At 54.2% G+C, this 16,860-nt stretch overlaps 1 protein-coding gene across 1 annotated transcript; it reads right to left on the bottom strand.

Annotated features, from left to right (window-relative positions):
* Positions 1-4,979: 4,979 nt before the first annotated feature.
* On the bottom strand, positions 4,980-10,697 carry LOC140902096 (CD5 antigen-like). The gene is made up of 6 exons (XM_073321792.1): positions 10,632-10,697; positions 10,183-10,212; positions 9,222-9,530; positions 6,510-6,839; positions 5,858-6,183; positions 4,980-5,497 (listed from the first exon to the last, which is right to left on the bottom strand). Exons 1-6 carry the CDS (start codon positions 10,663-10,665, stop codon positions 5,489-5,491), a joined length of 1,038 nt encoding a protein of 345 aa, XP_073177893.1. The 5' UTR covers positions 10,666-10,697; the 3' UTR covers positions 4,980-5,488.
* Positions 10,698-16,860: the final 6,163 nt, after the last annotated feature.

The following is a 16,860-nucleotide window of genomic DNA, read 5'->3' as shown; positions in this document are numbered from 1 at the left end:
TCCCAGTTTAGTGTCATCTGCAAACTTGCTGAGGGTGCAATCCACACCATCCTCCAGATCATTTATGAAGATATTGAACAAAACCGGCCCTAGGACCGACCCTTGGGACACTCTACTTGATACCAGCTGCCAACTAGACATGGAGCCATTGATCACTACTCGTTGAGCCCGACAATCTAGCCAACTCCCTTGCCCCACTCCCTGCAGCAGACGCCCCCTAGCACCGCCCTGGGCATTGGGGCCAGCATGGACTGCCAGGGAGAGCGCCCCCTGCTCATTGCACAGTGGGGTCAGCTGGAGCTGGCTCCCATGGGGCTCCGGGCGGGGACAGGGGGCAATTGTCCAGACCTTGGTTTTACTCCAATTCAGAACAAGCTCAAATTTCTCAATATTTTTTGCTACCCGACAAGCCCCGAAAACGCTGGTTGGTTCTGTTGCGATACAGGCTGAGGGCCACTGAACAGGGCTGTGAACCCAACACTGGTGGGGGGCCCTTTGCACCAGGCTAGTCTAAGCCCCACCAAGAGCTGCTCTGCCTGGTTCCTCCCTCCACAGTGTGACCCCTGGGGACAGTCATGGGCTAGGGGCCAGAGCCAGCGACAGGTGGCAGCTCTGGGGGCTGCGGGGGAGGGGTGGGATTAGCTGCTAACCAGCTTTCATAATAGGGTCAGAGATCAGGATGTGACAGGACTTGAGCAACGTGGGGGTGGGCAGGTTGGGCCCTGCAGCATGGGGTGGGGGAGGTTCCGGATCTGCAGCCAGGGCAGGAAGGGGTCCCTGCAGCTGGGTGGGGGGGTGTCCCTCCACCGAGGAGGGTGAGGGGGGTCCCTTCAGCTGGAGTGGTGTCCTTTCAGCATGGGGCTGGGGGAAGGGAGGGATCCCTGCTGCCAGGTCAGGGAGGGGTCCCTGCAGCTGAAGGCAGAGTGTCGGGCACCTGGCATTGGCCACTCTGAAGACAGGATAGTGGGCTAGATGCACCTTTTGGTCTGACCCAGTGTGGCTGTTCTTATGTTATGTTCTGGGCGTCCATCCTTGTAGCTGGGGGGCGATGGGTACCTGCAGCCAAGTGGGGGGATCTCAGAGTCATCGTAGATAGTTCTCTGAAAACAATATGCAGCACAGTCAAAAAAGCGAACCGAATGTTATGAACCATTAGGTAAGGACTAGATAATAAAACAGAAAATATCATATGGCCTCTGTAAATCCATGGTACACCCACATCTTGTACCCGGTGTGCAGTTCTAGTCACCCCATCTCAGAAAGGATATATTGGAAAAGGTCCAGAGAAGGGCAACAAAAAAGATTAGGGGGAGAGGATAAACAGACTGGAGCTGTTCCACTTGGGAAAGAGATGAGAAAGGGGAGAGATATGGTAGAGGCCTGATAAAATCGTGACTGGCGTGGAGAAAGGGCGTACAGAAATGTTATCTACCCCTTCACATAACACAAAAGCCAAGGGGTCACCCCATGAAGCTAATAGGCAGCAGGTATAAAACAAACAGGAGGAAATATTTCCCCATACAAAGCACAGTCAACCTGTGGAACTCTTTGCTGGGGATGTTGCAAAGGCCAGACGTAAAATGGGGTTAATAAAAGAACTGCTTTTAAGGAGGTGTTAGTACCGTTATACAAGGCACTGGTGAGACCTCATCTGGAACACCGTGTGCAGTTCTGGTCCATGTTTAAGAAGGATGAATTCAAACTGGAACAGGTACAGAGAAGGGCTTCTAGGGTGATCCCAGGAATGGAAAACCTGTCTTACAAAAGGAGACTCAAGGAGCTTGGCTTGTTTAGCCTAACCAAAAGAAGGTTGAGGGGAGATATGATTGGTCTCTATAAATATATTAGAGGGATAAATACCAGAGAGGGAGAGGAATTATTTAAGCTCAGTACCAATGTGGACACAAGAACAAATGGATATAAACTGGCCATCGGGAAGTTTAGACTTGAAATTAGATGAAGGTTTCTAACCATCATTAGAGGAGTGAAGTTCTGGAACAGCCTTCCAAGGGAAGCAGTGGGGGCAAAAGACCTATCTGGCTTCAAGATTAAACTCGATAAGTTTATGGAGGAGATGGTATGATGGGATAACATGATTTTGGCAATTAATTGATCTTCAACTATTCATGGTAAATAGGCCCAATGGCCTGTGATGGGATATTAGATGGGGTGGGATCTGAGTTACTACAGAGAATTCTTTCCTGGGTATCTGGCTGGTGACTCTTGCCCACATGCTCAGGGTTCAGCTGATCGCCATATTTGGGGTCGGGAAGGAATTTTCCTCCAGGGCAGATTGGAAGAGGCCCTGGGGGGGTTTCGCCTTCCTCTGTAACATGGGGCACAGGTCACTTGCTGGAGGATTCTTTGCACCTTGAAGTCTTTAAACCATGATTTGAGGACTCCAATAGCCCAGACATAGGTGAGAGATTTATTGCAGGAGTGGGTGGGTGAGATTCTGTGGCCTGCATTGTGCAGGAGGTCAGGCTAGATGATCATAATGGTCCCTTCTGATCTTAATATCTATGAATCTTTGAAACTAGATAAGTTCATGGAGGATAGGTCTATTAGTGGCTACTGGCCAAGATGGTTTGGGATGCAACCCCATGCTCTTGGTGTCCCTAAACCTCTGGCTGCCAGAAGCTGGGACTTGGCAACAAGGGGTGGATCACTTGATAAATTGCCCTGTTCTGTTCACTCCCTCTCAAGCACCTGGCATTGGCCACTGTCGGAAGACAGGATACTGGGCTAGATGGACCATGGGGCTGACCCAGTGTGGCCGTTCTCACGTGTCCCTGCAGCTGGAGGAGGGGTCCCTGCAGCTGGGGGAGGGGTCCCTGCAGCCGGGGGAGGGGTCCCTGCAGCTGGGGGAGGGGTCCCTGCAGCCGAAGGGGGGTCAGTGCTAGTTGGACAGAGTGTAGGTGCCAGGGAGGATGCTGCTCCAGGCCTAGTCCCGCTGCGCCTAGGCTCAGCTCTCAGGCATGCCCCCCCCAACAGTGGCCGCTTGAGGTGCACTGTCCCTTAATCAACCCACCCTAAACATAACCCCAGTTGTGTCCTGAGTGCCCGGCATGCACAATTCCCTGCCAGCATGACCCACAGCACAGACCCCTCACCTCCCCAGACCCGTGACATCGAGAACCCCCAAACCCATCCGAGAACCCACGGCAAGGAGACAAACAGCCCCACGCACCCACAGGATAGACCCCCCCCATACACATCTGGGACCCACAGCACAGAGCCTATGCACCCCAGGATCCAGAGCACAGTAATCGCCCCAGTGGAACCTCTAGCTGCATGCGACCCTGCCATTCCACAGCACCCTTCCCCACCTCGGGACACAGGGTCAGCTCCCTCCCCAGCACCCCTCCGCTCATTGGGACATAGGGACAGCTCCTTCCCCAGGGCCCCACCCCTCCACAAGGCACAGGGTCCTCTCCCTCCCCAGCGCCCCTCCGCTCCTCGGGGTGCAGGGTCCACTTGTGACGAAGTGGGAATGTTCTTAATATTTTCTCTCAATACTGTGTGTGTGCCTCAGTTTCCCCTATGCATTTCTTAAGTATCTAGGTGGTAGGATAAGGGCATATGATTGTTGCAGAGCCCTAGAGGGGAAAGGGTGTGCAGGGGTCTGCACAGAGAATGGCCGACACCCTGTCTCCTGGCAACTGATGGCCGGGGCCTCTCCCCCACAAGGTGCCAACTGAAGGTGTTGGAGAACAAAGAGATCAGGTGGCCTCCTGGCTTCGGAAAGAGACAAAGGCCAGAGGAGCAGCTGGAGGGGTTTTCAGTTTGGAGCTGGCTGGGGAAACGGAGGGAGGCCCAGCATCGGGGTCTGGGTTCTCTGCCCCCAAGATGGACCTGACTGAGGGGTTCTGTTGTCTGTACCTACAAGCTCTGTTTTGGACTGTGTTCCTGTCGCCTAATAAACCTTCTGTTTTACTGGCTGGCTGAGAGTCATGGTGAATTGCAGGAAGTACGGGGTGCAGGGCCCTGACTCCCCTACATTCCGTGACACTGCTCTCTCCCCAGCCCCCTCCCCTCCTCAGGACACAGGGTCAGCTCCCACCCCAGCCCCTCTCCCCTCCATGGGGCACAGGGTCGGTTCCCTCCCGGGTGCCTCTCCCCTACACAGGACACAGGGTCCTGTCCTTCCCCAGCTCCCCTCCTCGGGGCTCAGTGTCAGCTCCATTCCCAGCACCCCCCCTAGACATGTGGAGGTTGGGAGCTGCAGTGGGTGCCTTGAAGGGGAGGAAAGGGTTTCCAGACACATTGTCCACCCCTTCCCTGACTGTAGGGCCCCAAACACTCCCTGAGGTTGGGCAGGGGAGCTGTGCACAGGGGGCGTCTGCATGAATGGGGAACCCTCAGGAGGAGGAGCTGCCCCAACTGCACCAGACCAAAAAGAGGATGCCCCTCCAGCCCCCAACTCCAGGACAGACAGTCACAGCCCAGAGATGCTGGGAGAGGTTACACTGGCCCAGTGTCGGCAGGGACACCAGCCAGTCGTGAGGGAACGGGTGCAGCTGCTGAGAGCAGGGGTCTGGGAGCCAGGACTCCTGGGTTCTGGCTCTGGGAGTGGTGTATAGTAGTTAGAGCGGGGGGGGGGGGACTGGGAGCCAGGACTCCTGGGTTCTATCCCCAGCTCTGGGAGGGACTGACTTTGATGACAGCTGTGTGCACTGTCATGCAGACTGTTGCCATCTACTGGCCGAAGCCGGGACTCCCAAAGCCTGCAGGAGCTCGCTGTCTCTGGGCCAGTTCTGGAGGCAGCACCTTCCTTCCCTTGCAGGCACTGCTGTGCCTGGCCCCTCCGGACCCCTCTGCCCACTGCTCTCAGGAATTGGGCTGCTCCCAGTGCCTCAAGCTCTGAACCTGCTGGGGTAAGGCCCGGGCCTGCCTGTGCAGCGCCGAGCGCTTGGCAGACGCAGGCAGACACAGGGCAGTCGGTCATCCAGTGGATTCAGCTCTTTATTCGCATCTGCTCAGCCTGGGATGGCGTGCGGCACCCGGGGCTCTCCCCCTCCCGGCTCCTGCCTGTCCATGCAGCACGGACCCCTCCGGGGGAGACAGTCATGTATCCCGGCCCCCAAGGCGATGGCAGGGTTTATCAGGGACGGCTCCCTTGGCTGGAGTTGGAGTGACGGCCCTGGAGACCCGTGCTCCGAGCGGGGCCTGCCAGGGCGAGCTGCCCCATTGTTAGCGAGACACGAGCCCCAGTCTGTGCCAGCGTTGTGCGGCAGCCCACAGAGTGTGGCTCACAGTGGGAGGGGAATGCCCTGGGCGCCTGTGGTTCATCCCTGAAATGGGAATCCCCCCGGGCACTAACCAAGCCATGCCCCTGCACAGCCAACAGCCATCCCTGGGCTGGGCGGGCAGGGCCAGGGAGCCTGGCAGCAGAGAAGAAGGGCCTGGCAGCAGGGGGGATGCACTGAAAGCTCGGGGACGGGGTGGGGGGGAATCAATGGAAGGCCATGGAGGAGCTGTGGCCGGCTCAGCTGTCCTGCAGGATGAAGAGAACATGGGAGGTTAGGGAGCACTGCCCATGGCCTCGGGCGAGGGCTGCAGGGAGCGCCAGGCACCTCACCCAACTGTGTGCTTCTGTCAGCCCCATTCTCACCCCTTCACTGACACAGCCAGTGCCTACGGCCACTCCCTGCCTGGACCCAGGAGTCCTGGCTCCCAGCCCCCCTGCTAGCCACCTGGATCCCACTCCCCTCCCAGAGCTGGGATAGAACCCAAGAATCCTGGCTCCCAGCCCCCCTGCTAACCACCTGGACCCCACTCTCCTCCCAGAGCTGGGAGAGAACCCAGAAGTTGTGGGGCTCCCTGTATCTCCCTCTCCCTGGCTGTGGGCATGCACCTGGCAGACCACACTGACGTCCTCCCAGTGGGTGCAGTCGTTGTAGCTCCAGAAGCGGTGGGCACATTTCTGCAAGGTCTCCTCGGTGCCTTTGCAGCGGATGTCGTCCAGCCAGATTTTCCCCGTACCCTGGCCAAAGCGGGGCCAGTCCTGCGGCTTTGGGGCCAGTGGCTCAGCTGGGCCACAGCCCAGCTCCTGGCATACCACTTGGGCGATGGTCACTGACCAGTTGTCATCGCAAACGGTGCCCCACACCCCATCATACCGCACCTCCAGCCGCCCGGAGCACTTGCTTGGGCCGTCCACCAGCCGCAGTGCGAAGGGCTCTGCGAGGAAGCGGGGGGGTCAGCTGTGTCGGTGCCCCAATGCATGCTGGGAAGGCATGGCCTGGCTGGTGCAGGGGGCTTGCCCGGCACTGACCCCCACATCGCAGGGGCGCCAGTGCTGTGCTCTCTGTGCCCAACTAGGAGGGGCAGCTGTTGCCAGGCTCAGCTGGGGCCATGGCACACGCTGCCCCAGTGGGCAAGGAGGCCGGGGATGGCCGTGCTCCAAGGGGACCAGCTTGGCACTCAGGGGGAAAAGTGCAGCCATCCCTGTCTGACCTGGGCCTCTGGCAGGTGGTGAGGGCCTGGTACCAGCGCTGCTTTCTCACCTTGGCACATGACTCCGGTGTCCCGGTGGTGGGGGCAGTGCCGCCCCTCCCAGGCTTGGACTCGGCAGTGGGTCAGGGAGGCCTCCTGCCCGGTGCACTCCAGCTGGCCCAGCAGGATGGGTGCTGAGCTCTGACCAAACTTGCTGCAGTGGTGGGTGACGTACCGCGGGCTCCCGCAGCCCAGCTCCCGGCAGAGCACCTTGGCGTCAGTCAGGTCCCAGCCCAACCCACACACAGCACCCCAGCGGCCGTCATGGTAAATCTCCACCTGCCCACTGCAGCGCGTGCTGTTGCCCACCAACCGGACAGGTGGCTCTGGGAGCTCTGCAGCTAGAGACAGGGGGAGAGATATGAATGAGGATCAGGGAGAGATCAGGGGCTGTGGAGAGCAACTTACAGAGCTGGGAAAGACCCAGGAGTGCTGGCTCCCAGCCCCCTGCTCTAACCACTAGGCTCCACTCCCCATGTAAGGTCTGAAGCCTTTTTTCTGCAGCCATATTAGGAGAGCAGCAGCCATGAGCCAAGAAGCAGAAAGTCCCGTCCTCACATTCCATCTAAGTTACATTAAAACAATATAGTAGCGGGCTGTTAAGAAGGCTCCTGTCCTAATAGTACCCACATCACCAGATAAAGAAACAGATCTTAAGATGTTTAAATAAAATGTTGTTTGATGCATTCTGTCTGGCAAGGTACCACTTATCAACACTTGTGGGTGTGAAATCTCTATAGCTTTGCCCACTTCTCTCTTGTTTATCTGTATGGTCTCTGTCTGGTTCTTTGATTGTTTCTGTCTATTGCAGTTTCTGTCTGTTGCATAATTAATTTTACAAGATTTAAATCAGCTATGGTGGTGGGGGCTGATTGGTTAAAGAATTGTTTCATAATGGGCTAGGGTTGTGAAAAATACTGTTTTGTAGTTTCTTAGTTTAATATAATCGGTTAAGGTATAGCTAGGCAGGACTCAAGTTTCTTTATATAAACTTGCATTCATCTCCATGCAGCTGAAGAAGTGGGGTTTTTACCCACAAAAGCTTACACCCAAATAAATCTGTTAGTCTTTAAGGTGCCACCGGACTCCTGGTTGTTTTTGTGAATACAGACTATCACGGCTACCCCTCTGATACTATATAAACTGGTGTCCAAAAGGAAGTTTTTTGAAATCAACTCCAGGACACAGCCCCAAGACCAAAGCTGCCAGACCTCAACACCCTGCCAACGACACTGTGCAGAAGTTGGAGTCCCCAGATGATCTGATTTTGACTGGCCAGCAGGAAAATTTCATCTGCCTTATTGGGAGTGCTGAGCATTGTATGCTTAGCCTGTGTATTCTGTGTTGGTAACTGTTAATAAATATAGGTTAAGGGTGTGATGAAGTGGGACTGTTCTTAATGTTTCCTCTGAATACTGTAGGTGTGCCTCAGTTTCCCCATGCATTTCTTAAGTTTCTAGGTGGAGGGATAAGGGGGTGTAATTGTTGCAGAGCAAAGGGTCAGTGTACATAAATGGCCAACACGCTGTCTCCTGGCAACTGATGGCCGGGGCCCTTCCCCCCTGCAAGGTGATAGCTAAAGGTGTTGGAGAACAAAGGAATTAGGTGACCTCCTGGCCCGGGAAAGGGACAAAGCCCAGGAGAGGAGGAGGGGCTGGAGAGTGAGTGAGTTGGGGGCTGGCTGGGGAAGTGGAGTGAAGTGCAGACATGGTTGTCTGGCTCACTGTCCCTCAAAATAGACCCGGCTGAGGGGTCCTGTTCTCTGTACCTACAAGCTCTGTTTTAGACCATGTTCCTGTCATCTAATAAACCTCTGTTTTACTGGCTGGCTAAGAGTCACGTCTGACTGCGGAGTTGGGGTGCAGGACCCTCCGGCTTCCCCAGGAGCCTGACTGGGCGGACTCGCTGTGGGAAGCGCACGGAGGGGCAGAGGATGCTGAATGCTCCGAGGTCAGACCCAGGAAGGTGGAAGCTGTGTGAGCTCTTTGCCCTGCAGACAGGCTGCTCACAGAAAGGAGACTTCCCCAGAGTCCTGCCTGGCTTCGTAGGGAGCAGTTCCAGAGCATCGCCCGGGGACTCCGTGACAACTGGTATTACTGTGTAAGGCTCTTTCCCTGGAAGGCCCCACAAACCCACAGAAGGTTACACCCTGAGCCCTAGGAATTGGGTATGGGTAGCCCTGAGCCCTAGGAACTGGGTAAGGGAAGGTGTCTTTCCCCTGGAGTCCTAGGAACTGGAAAGGGTCAAGGTGCCAAAGTCAACCAGGTTACACCTTAAGCTCTAGGAAGTGGGTAAAGGTGGGTGCCCTAGAGTGTGTAGGTAACACCCTCCCAGAGCCAGGAATAGTCCTCAGGAGACCTGACTCCCAGCTCCCCAACCCACGAGAGCCCACTCCCGTCCCAGAGCTGGGGATGGAACCCAGGAGTCCTGGCTCCCAGCCCTGCTGGGAATGTATTAGTAGCAGATGGTGTGTGTGGATGCTGACCCTACTGCATGAGAGTGTTTTCCCTTCATAACCTTGCCCCATGGCACATGACAGGGAGCAGAGCCCAGGCCCTGCTTGTCCCACCCTCTGGGCCTGTCAGGTCCCCTCCCTGCTCCCTGGGCAGACTGTGCAGTGCTCACCCAGCCAGACCGCTCAGTCAGAACTGAGCACCCTACCCTGGGACTCCAGGCATCCTCCCATCCCTCCCTTAGGGCCAGGGCTCTCCAGGCCGGCTCACCTTGGCAACGAGCCCCCGCGTCCTCATCATGCTTGCAGAAGTTCCCTGGATTCGTGTACAGGCAGCTCCCCAGCGTCGCCTCTGTCCCCTCGCACTCCACGTTCAGCATCAGGACAGGGAGTGACTCAGGGCCCGGGCCGAACACTTTACCACTCAGGGCGTCCATGGCCTGCCCGCAGCCCAGCTGCCTGCACACCACGGCCACGTCGCTCAGGTCCCAGCCGTCGTCACACACGGTGCCCCAGCGCCCGTCCAGACGCACCTCCACCCGCCCGGCACAGCGGTGGTGGCCACCTACCAACCTTACCTCTGGCAAAGCAAACAGCTGCTGGGACACCTGCTCCGGGACTGCGCGGGGAGACCCCAGGGGCTGCAGGGACTGAAGGCCCAGCTCAGCGCGAGACATTGCCAGCGAGTGCAGAACAGGGCAGAATGGGCTTTCCTGCAACACTAACCCTGGGCCCTTCTCCCGCACCTCCCTTCCGCCATGTGCTGCACAGACAAGTCACTGAGCCCCAGGAAATGGTGCAGCATCAGTGCCCCTGCTTTACAGAAGGGAAACTGAGGCACAGAGACAGGAAGTGACTCCATTGCAATGAGTAACAGCTCACATAGAGGCAGCTCCTAGTGCCCTGCTCCAGTTTGCTCCCGTTGTGTGCTTGAACCCAGGCAGCTCCCTTGCTCCCATTGCATGCTGGGATCTGCACTCAGGCAGCCACCTCACTTCCATTGCATGCTGGGATCTGCGTTCGGGCAGCCTCCTCACTCCTGTTGCATTCTGTGACCTAACTTCAGGCAGCTGCCTAATGCCTTTGCACTCTGGGACCTGTGCTTGGGCAGCTGACTCTCCAAAGGGTGGCCGTGGTCACCTCTGCTCAGGCCCCAGCCGTGGTGCCGGGGGGTTGGGATCCTGGCCTGGGTTCTGGCAAAGGGCAGCCCCCTGGGGGCCAGACATACTTACCTGAGGAGGAGGAGACTCCCACGTCGGCAGCTGGGGAGAGACAAGGGGGAAACTGTCAGGAGCAGAGAGGGGCCCGTGCACCCCAAAGCTTCCCAGTCCCAAGGCACCTGAAGGAAAGTGGGGCTGGGCGGGACAGAGTCCGGAGCAGTTAGAGCCAGACACAGCAATGACACATGCTGGGACCCAGGGGAACGGGGGAGCCCCAGGCCGGCTGCCCATCGGCTGCTCTGCTCTGCTCCTCTCCATGGTGCACAGACCAGCCCCATGAGGGCACTGTCTGGCCCCACTAGCACTCAGACTCAGGCCCTTTCCCTGTGGGGGGACTCGGCAGGGCAGGGCTCAACCACATCCCCTGGTCGGGGAAGAACAGGTGAGCTCGTTGTATCCCCACCGAGCTGGCACCTCCCCGTGATGGGGCGGGTGCCTTCCACACCCGGAGGGGCCCTCACCGAAGCAGAGCAAGAGGCACAGCAGCAGATCCATGGCTCCCCCGGGGCGAGCAGCTCCGTCCTGCCGCAATCCAGTGCTCGTCTCACCCCACACCACCCAGGAAGCCCTTTTTAAGGTCTGGCACAGGACTGCCAGGTCAGCATGGGAGGAACCGGAGTGAGGGGCCGGCCCATGAACCCATCACAAGATCATTTCCGGGCACCATGGCACTGGGCTCAGCACGTGTCCCAGGGCTGGGGGAAGGAGGGCAGGGGAGTGACACTGAGGTCAATAGTGTTGCCTGCAAATAAACCTGCTGATGTGGCAATGGATGGCCAGTGCTGCAGGAAGCAGGGCAGGAACTCAGTGGGAGGCAGTCTCCCCGTACAGTCAGTGCTGGCCCCAGTGCTATCCCTGGCTCTGGCAGGGGAGTGGGGTCTGGTGGCTAGAGCAGGGGGCTGGGAGCCAGGACTCCTGGGTTCTATCCCTGGCTCTGGCAGGGGAGTGAGATCTGGTGGTTAGAGCAGGGGGGCTGGGAGTGGGGACCTCAGAGGCACCTCCCCACTCCATGACTGTCCTGAGTCCCATGGCTCTGGCCCAACTTTCTGGGAGCCAGCAGCTGGCTGAGTTCAGACAAACTGGTCTCCAGCTGTAACTCAAGGCTGATGTTGTGCTTATGCCTAGTGAAGGAGGTGTGATGAATGCAGGGATGCTATGGCCGCCCCTTCATAACCTGAGATCCAGGAGTGGGATGCAACCAGGTGACTCTTGGCCTGGAAAGCAAGACAAAGGCCGGAGGAGGAGCAACGGGCAGGGCAGGGGCCAGGCAGCTGGAAGCGAGTCAGTCTCCACTGGCTTGGGGCACAGGAGGAGGGCCAGAGCCCTGGCTCTGGGCTCCCTTCCTCCCAGGGCCAGCCCACAACATTTTGGCACATGAGGCGGGGAGCTCAAATGATGCCCCCATGCCCCCTCGTTTGGGCCAAAACTTTGAAAGATCTCAATTCTGCCTTCTTCCTGTTCTACTCCTCTCATGGTACTGCTCTGCTACCTACCTTAATAAAGGAGAACTAACAATTTAAAATGCCTTGTTCAAAAATTTTAAGTGTAACCCGTCTGCCCGTCAGAGTTGGCAGCAACAAGGGCCGGGTTCAGTATCTAGGGGTTCCGTTTCAATAATACAATGCAAAACCGGCTCGAGCCCCCACCCAGTGACCGGGGACAAATATATACCACCCCCGCTGGGTGCCTCTAAAAGGCAATACTTCCCCTCTCGCAAGCATAGAGTCTGAGTGTAGCAAAAACCTTTTAATAAAGGAGGGAAACAATGCGGGATTATATTGGGGAAACACCACAAACAGGATTCATAACACCAACCACGAGTAAAAGACCCACCCCCAATTAAGTTTGGCAGTGTCCTTTCCCCCTCAGGGTCTTAAGTCCAGCAACCCAATAGTCACCTTCCCCCCACCACAGTTGCTGTCCTTGGTCAGTGCAGCCCCCAGAGTTCATCTGCAGAGTTTACCTCCCAGCCTGGGTGGAAATGAAGGGAGGTATGGGGGGGGGGCATCTTACATGCTACGCTGCTGCTCCTCGATGGCCAAGTGCCATGCCTCCCCATGGGGTTCGCCTCCCCATGGGGTTCTGCTGTAGTCTTTACCACCACCCGCACCTCTCCGTCAGCTTCCCAGCTATTTGCTCTACTCTGCTATCCACGCCTCTTCAGCCACCCAGCTATCCACTCTGCTCGCCAGCCATCTACTCACTAACTTGTCTTCAGGCCCCCCCCCGCTACTTAACACAGCTCTCAACAGCTTCAACTCTTCAGTGATTGCAGCTCTCAGTGATTTTTAGCTGGTAGCAGGGGGAGCCTCAGGGCTGGTGCACCACTACCCCAAAAAGAAAAGGAGTACTTGTGGCACCTTAGAGACTAACCAATTTATTTAGTCTCTAAGTTGCCACAAGTACTTCTTTTCTTTTTGCGAATACAGACTAGGCTGTTACTCTGAAATCTGTCACTACCCCCAAAGTAAATCTAATGCTTAGATCTAGGCATCAGTGATTTCAACTCTACAGCACATAACAAACAAGGCTCCTAATGGAACCCATACATAGCAAGAGAAGAGATTAAAGTACTGTTAAAGACCCACACTACTAAGTACACATACCTATCCCCAACCTCTCTCAATTCCCTGGAGTTTGGAACCCATGTCCCTTTCCTGGCAAGTGCTACTTAGTTGGGGGCGACTCCCTTTGTCATAAAATGCCAAGTACAGTTCTACTGTCCTTGATTCACATAACCAAGATAACAACGCTTTATTACTCTGCCCCAATAACAGAGAGACTGGGGATCCCACAGCAGCCTAAATTACCATTTGGTCAAGCAGCCCATCATACTAGGCAGGGTGGGTGTGCCCATGCAAACGAGAGTGCCCATGCAAATGAGATCAGCCCCTGAAGTCCTTTTCCACAGCTCACCACCGGATGTCAGGGCAGAGCTCATTCTGACTCTGCTTACATAAGTAACACTTAACTTTCAAAAAAAAGAAAAGGAGGACTTGTGGCACCTTAGAGACTAACCAATTTATTTGAGCATAAGCTTTCGTGAGCTACAGCTCACTTCATCGGATGCATACCGTGGAAACTGCAGCAGACTTTATATATACACAGAGAATATGAAACAATACCTCCTCCCACCCCACTGTCCTGCTGGTAATAGCTTATCTAAAGTGATCATCATGTGGGCCATTTCCAGCACAAATCCAGGTTTTCTCACCCTCCACCCCCCCACACAAATTCACTCTCCTGCTGGTGATAGCCCATCCAAAGTGACAACTCTTTACACAATGTGCATGATAATCAAGTCTGGCTATTTCCTGCACAAATCCAGGTTTTCTCACATCCCCCCACCCCCATACACACACAAACTCACTCTCCTGCTGGTAATAGCTCATCCAAACAAGCTTGTGCCACACGCTCTCAAAGAAACTGCGGAACCACCTGATCAACATCCTCTACAGCAAACAGGGAAAGATTAAGAATGAGCTCTCAAAAATGCATACTCTCATAAAAAACCAACCTTCCACACAAACTTCCTAGTGGCTGGACTTTACTAAAACTAGACAAGCCATTTACATCACACACTTTGCTTCTCTACAAAAGAAAAAGGACACTAAACTTTCTAAACTACTACATGCCACAAGGGGCCACAGCAATGGTTCCCTCAACCCACCCAGCAACATTGTTAACCTATCCAACTATACTCTCAGCCCAGCAGAAGCAGCTGTCCTATCTCGGGGCCTCTCCTTCTGCCCCTCCACCCCCACGAACATGATACAGTTCTGTGGTGACCTAGAATCCTATTTTCGACGTCTCCGACTCAAGGAATATTTCCAAAATACCTCTGAACAGCATACTAATCCACAGAGGTCTCCCTACCAACACTACAGAAAGAGGGATTCTAGGTGGACTCCTCCTGAAGGTCGAAACAGCAGACTGGACTTCTACATAGAGTGCTTCCGCCGACGTGCACGGGCTGAAATTGTGGAAAAGCAGCATCACTTGCCCCATAACCTCAGCCATGCGGAACGCAATGCCATCTACAGCCTCAGAAACAACTCTGACATCATAATCAAAAAGGCTGACAAAGGAGGTGCTGTTGTCATCATGAATAGGTCGGAATATGAACAAGAGGCTGCTCGGCAGCTCTCCAACACAAGTTTCTACAAGCCATTACCCTATGATCCCACTGAGAGTTACCAAAAGCAACTACAGCATTTGCTCAAGAAACTTCCTGAAAAAGCACAAGATCAAATCCGCACAGACACACCTCTGGAACCCCGACCTGGGATATTCTATCTACTACCCAAGATCCATAAACCTGGAAATCCTGGGCGCCCCATCATCTCAGGCACTGGCACCCTGACAGCAGGATTGTCTGGCTATGTAGACTCCCTCCTCAGGCCTCTACCAGCACTCCCAGCACTCTACCAGCACTCTACCAGCACTCCCAGCTACCTTCGAGACACCACTGACTTCCTGAGGAAACTACAATCCATCGGTGATCTTCCTGATAACACCATCCTGGCCACTATGGATGTAGAAGCCCTCTACACCAACATTCCACACAAAGATGGACTACAAGCCGTCAAGAACACTATCCCCGATAATGTCACAGCTAACCTGGTGGCTGAACTTTGTGACTTTGTCCTTACCCATAACTATTTTACATTTGGGGACAATGTATACCTTCAGATCAGCGGCACTGCTATGGGTACCCGCATGGCCCCACAGTATGCCAACATTTTTATGGCTGATTTAGAACAACGCTTCCTCAGCTCTCGTCCCCTAAAGCCCCTACTCTACTTGCGCTATATTGATGACATCTTCATCATCTGGACCCATGGAAAAGAAGCCCTTGAGGAATTCCACCATGATTTCAACAATTTCCATCCCACCACCAACCTCAGCCTGGTCCAGTCCACACAAGAGATCCACTTCCTGGACACTACAGTGCTAATAAACAATGGTCACATAAACACCACCCTATACCGGAAACCTACTGACCGCTATTCCTACCTGCATGCCTCCAGCTTTCACCCTGACCACACCACACGATCCATCGTCTACAGCCAAGCTCTGCGATACAACCACATTTGCTCCAACCCCTCAGACAGAGACAAACACCTACAAGATCTCTGTCAAGCTTTCTTACAACTACAATACCCACCTGCAGAAGTAAAGAAACAGATTGATAGAGCCAGAAGAGTTCCCAGAAGTTATCTACTACAGGACAGGCCTAACAAAGAAAATAACAGAACGCCACTAGCCGTCACCTTCAGCCCCCAACTAAAACCCCTCCAACGCATTATTAAGGATCTACAACCTATCCTGAAGGATGACCCAACACTCTCACAAATCTTGGGAGACAGGCCAGTCCTTGCCTACAGACAGCCCTGCAACCTGAAGCAAATACTCACCAACAACCACATACCACACAACAGAACCACTAACCCAGGAACTTATCCTTGCAACAAAGCCCGTTGCCAATTGTGCCCACATATCTATTCAGGGGACACCATCACAGGGCCTAATAACATCAGCCACACTATCAGAGGCTCGTTCACCTGCACATCCACCAATGTGATATATGCCATCATGTGCCAGCAATGCCCCTCTGCCATGTACATTGGTCAAACTGGACAGTCTCTACGTAAAAGAATAAATGGACACAAATCAGATGTCAAGAATTATAACATTCATAAACCACAGTCTGGGCCAGCTCATGCTCTATTGAGATGGTTTCAAAGCTGACCAGCCTCTCCTGCGTCCTTGTGGAGCATAGATGTGTTTTTATTAACTTCAGCTTGGAAAAGCTGCGATCTCCACTGGCAACTGTTACAGGAAGTGTTAGAAGTATGCACAGAGCAACAAAAGCATTTGGAAAGAGGGTGGCAATCTTATTTGTGCACATATATTCCAGAACAGCCTATGGAGTTGATCCTGCTGAAATGTATCTTGAAAGGGCTTTCAGTTCATCACCTAAATCAGTCACATCAATATGGCGCATGTTATCATGTGTCAACACTGTCTCTAGTGCCCTGCATTGCTGGTATAGGTCTTCTTCAGGTATAGTGAGGAGTTTTGGAATATCATACAACATCCCAAATATACTGCTGTGTTCCTTGAGCTGCATGAAACGTTCTTCAACTGACTGTATTGCACAATCTAGCACCTGGTTAAAGAATTCAACTTTGAATTGTTGTTAGGGGTCTCTTATGGGATTATCCCGTGCCTCCTAATCAAAATGTCGTCTTCTTCGGTGACTCTTGTATTCTTGAATGGGTGGGAAAATCGCTTCAGTGTGAAATTCTTCTGCCAACTTCTGTGCACTCTTCAGAACGTTTTGAAATCCCTCATCTGACTGGTAAGACTGTAAGTATGACTATGCTTTGTCCAGTTGTTCCATTGCTCCAGATATATCAAGGTCAACACCTTGGAGTCTCTTGCTTACAACATTTATTTCAAACACTATGTCATGCCACAACACTAAGCCACACAGAAATTTGAAGTTATGTATGTTTCTGGTGATTCCATTTCCCTCTACCACTGTTCTCCCATGAACAGTTCCTGTCACAGCATTATCCTCCATAATGGCAACTATGGCATCATCTATCTTCCCAATTTGGTGTTTGATAGGCTTTATCGCCTCCACTCGACTTTCCCATCGTGTGGCACTCAGTGGTCTCAGTG

Source organism: Lepidochelys kempii, chromosome 23 (genome assembly GCF_965140285.1).
Source record: "Lepidochelys kempii isolate rLepKem1 chromosome 23, rLepKem1.hap1, whole genome shotgun sequence".
NCBI lineage: Eukaryota > Metazoa > Chordata > Testudines > Cheloniidae > Lepidochelys > Lepidochelys kempii.
Note: the sequence above shows the minus strand (reverse complement) of the source record. Positions and strands in the feature narration are given on the sequence as shown.

Excerpts from the sequence above, each read along its gene's own strand:
- LOC140902096 (XM_073321792.1), bottom strand. The coding sequence starts at position 10,665 with ATGGATCTGCTGCTGTGCCTCTTGCTCTGCTTCG. Across the intron at positions 6,840-9,221 it reads CGCGGGGGCTCGTTGCCAAG|CTGCAGAGCTCCCAGAGCCA; the intron begins GTGAGCCGGCCT and ends CCCTGTCTCTAG. Across the intron at positions 6,184-6,509 it reads CACCGGAGTCATGTGCCAAG|AGCCCTTCGCACTGCGGCTG; the intron begins GTGAGAAAGCAG and ends GCTTCCTCGCAG.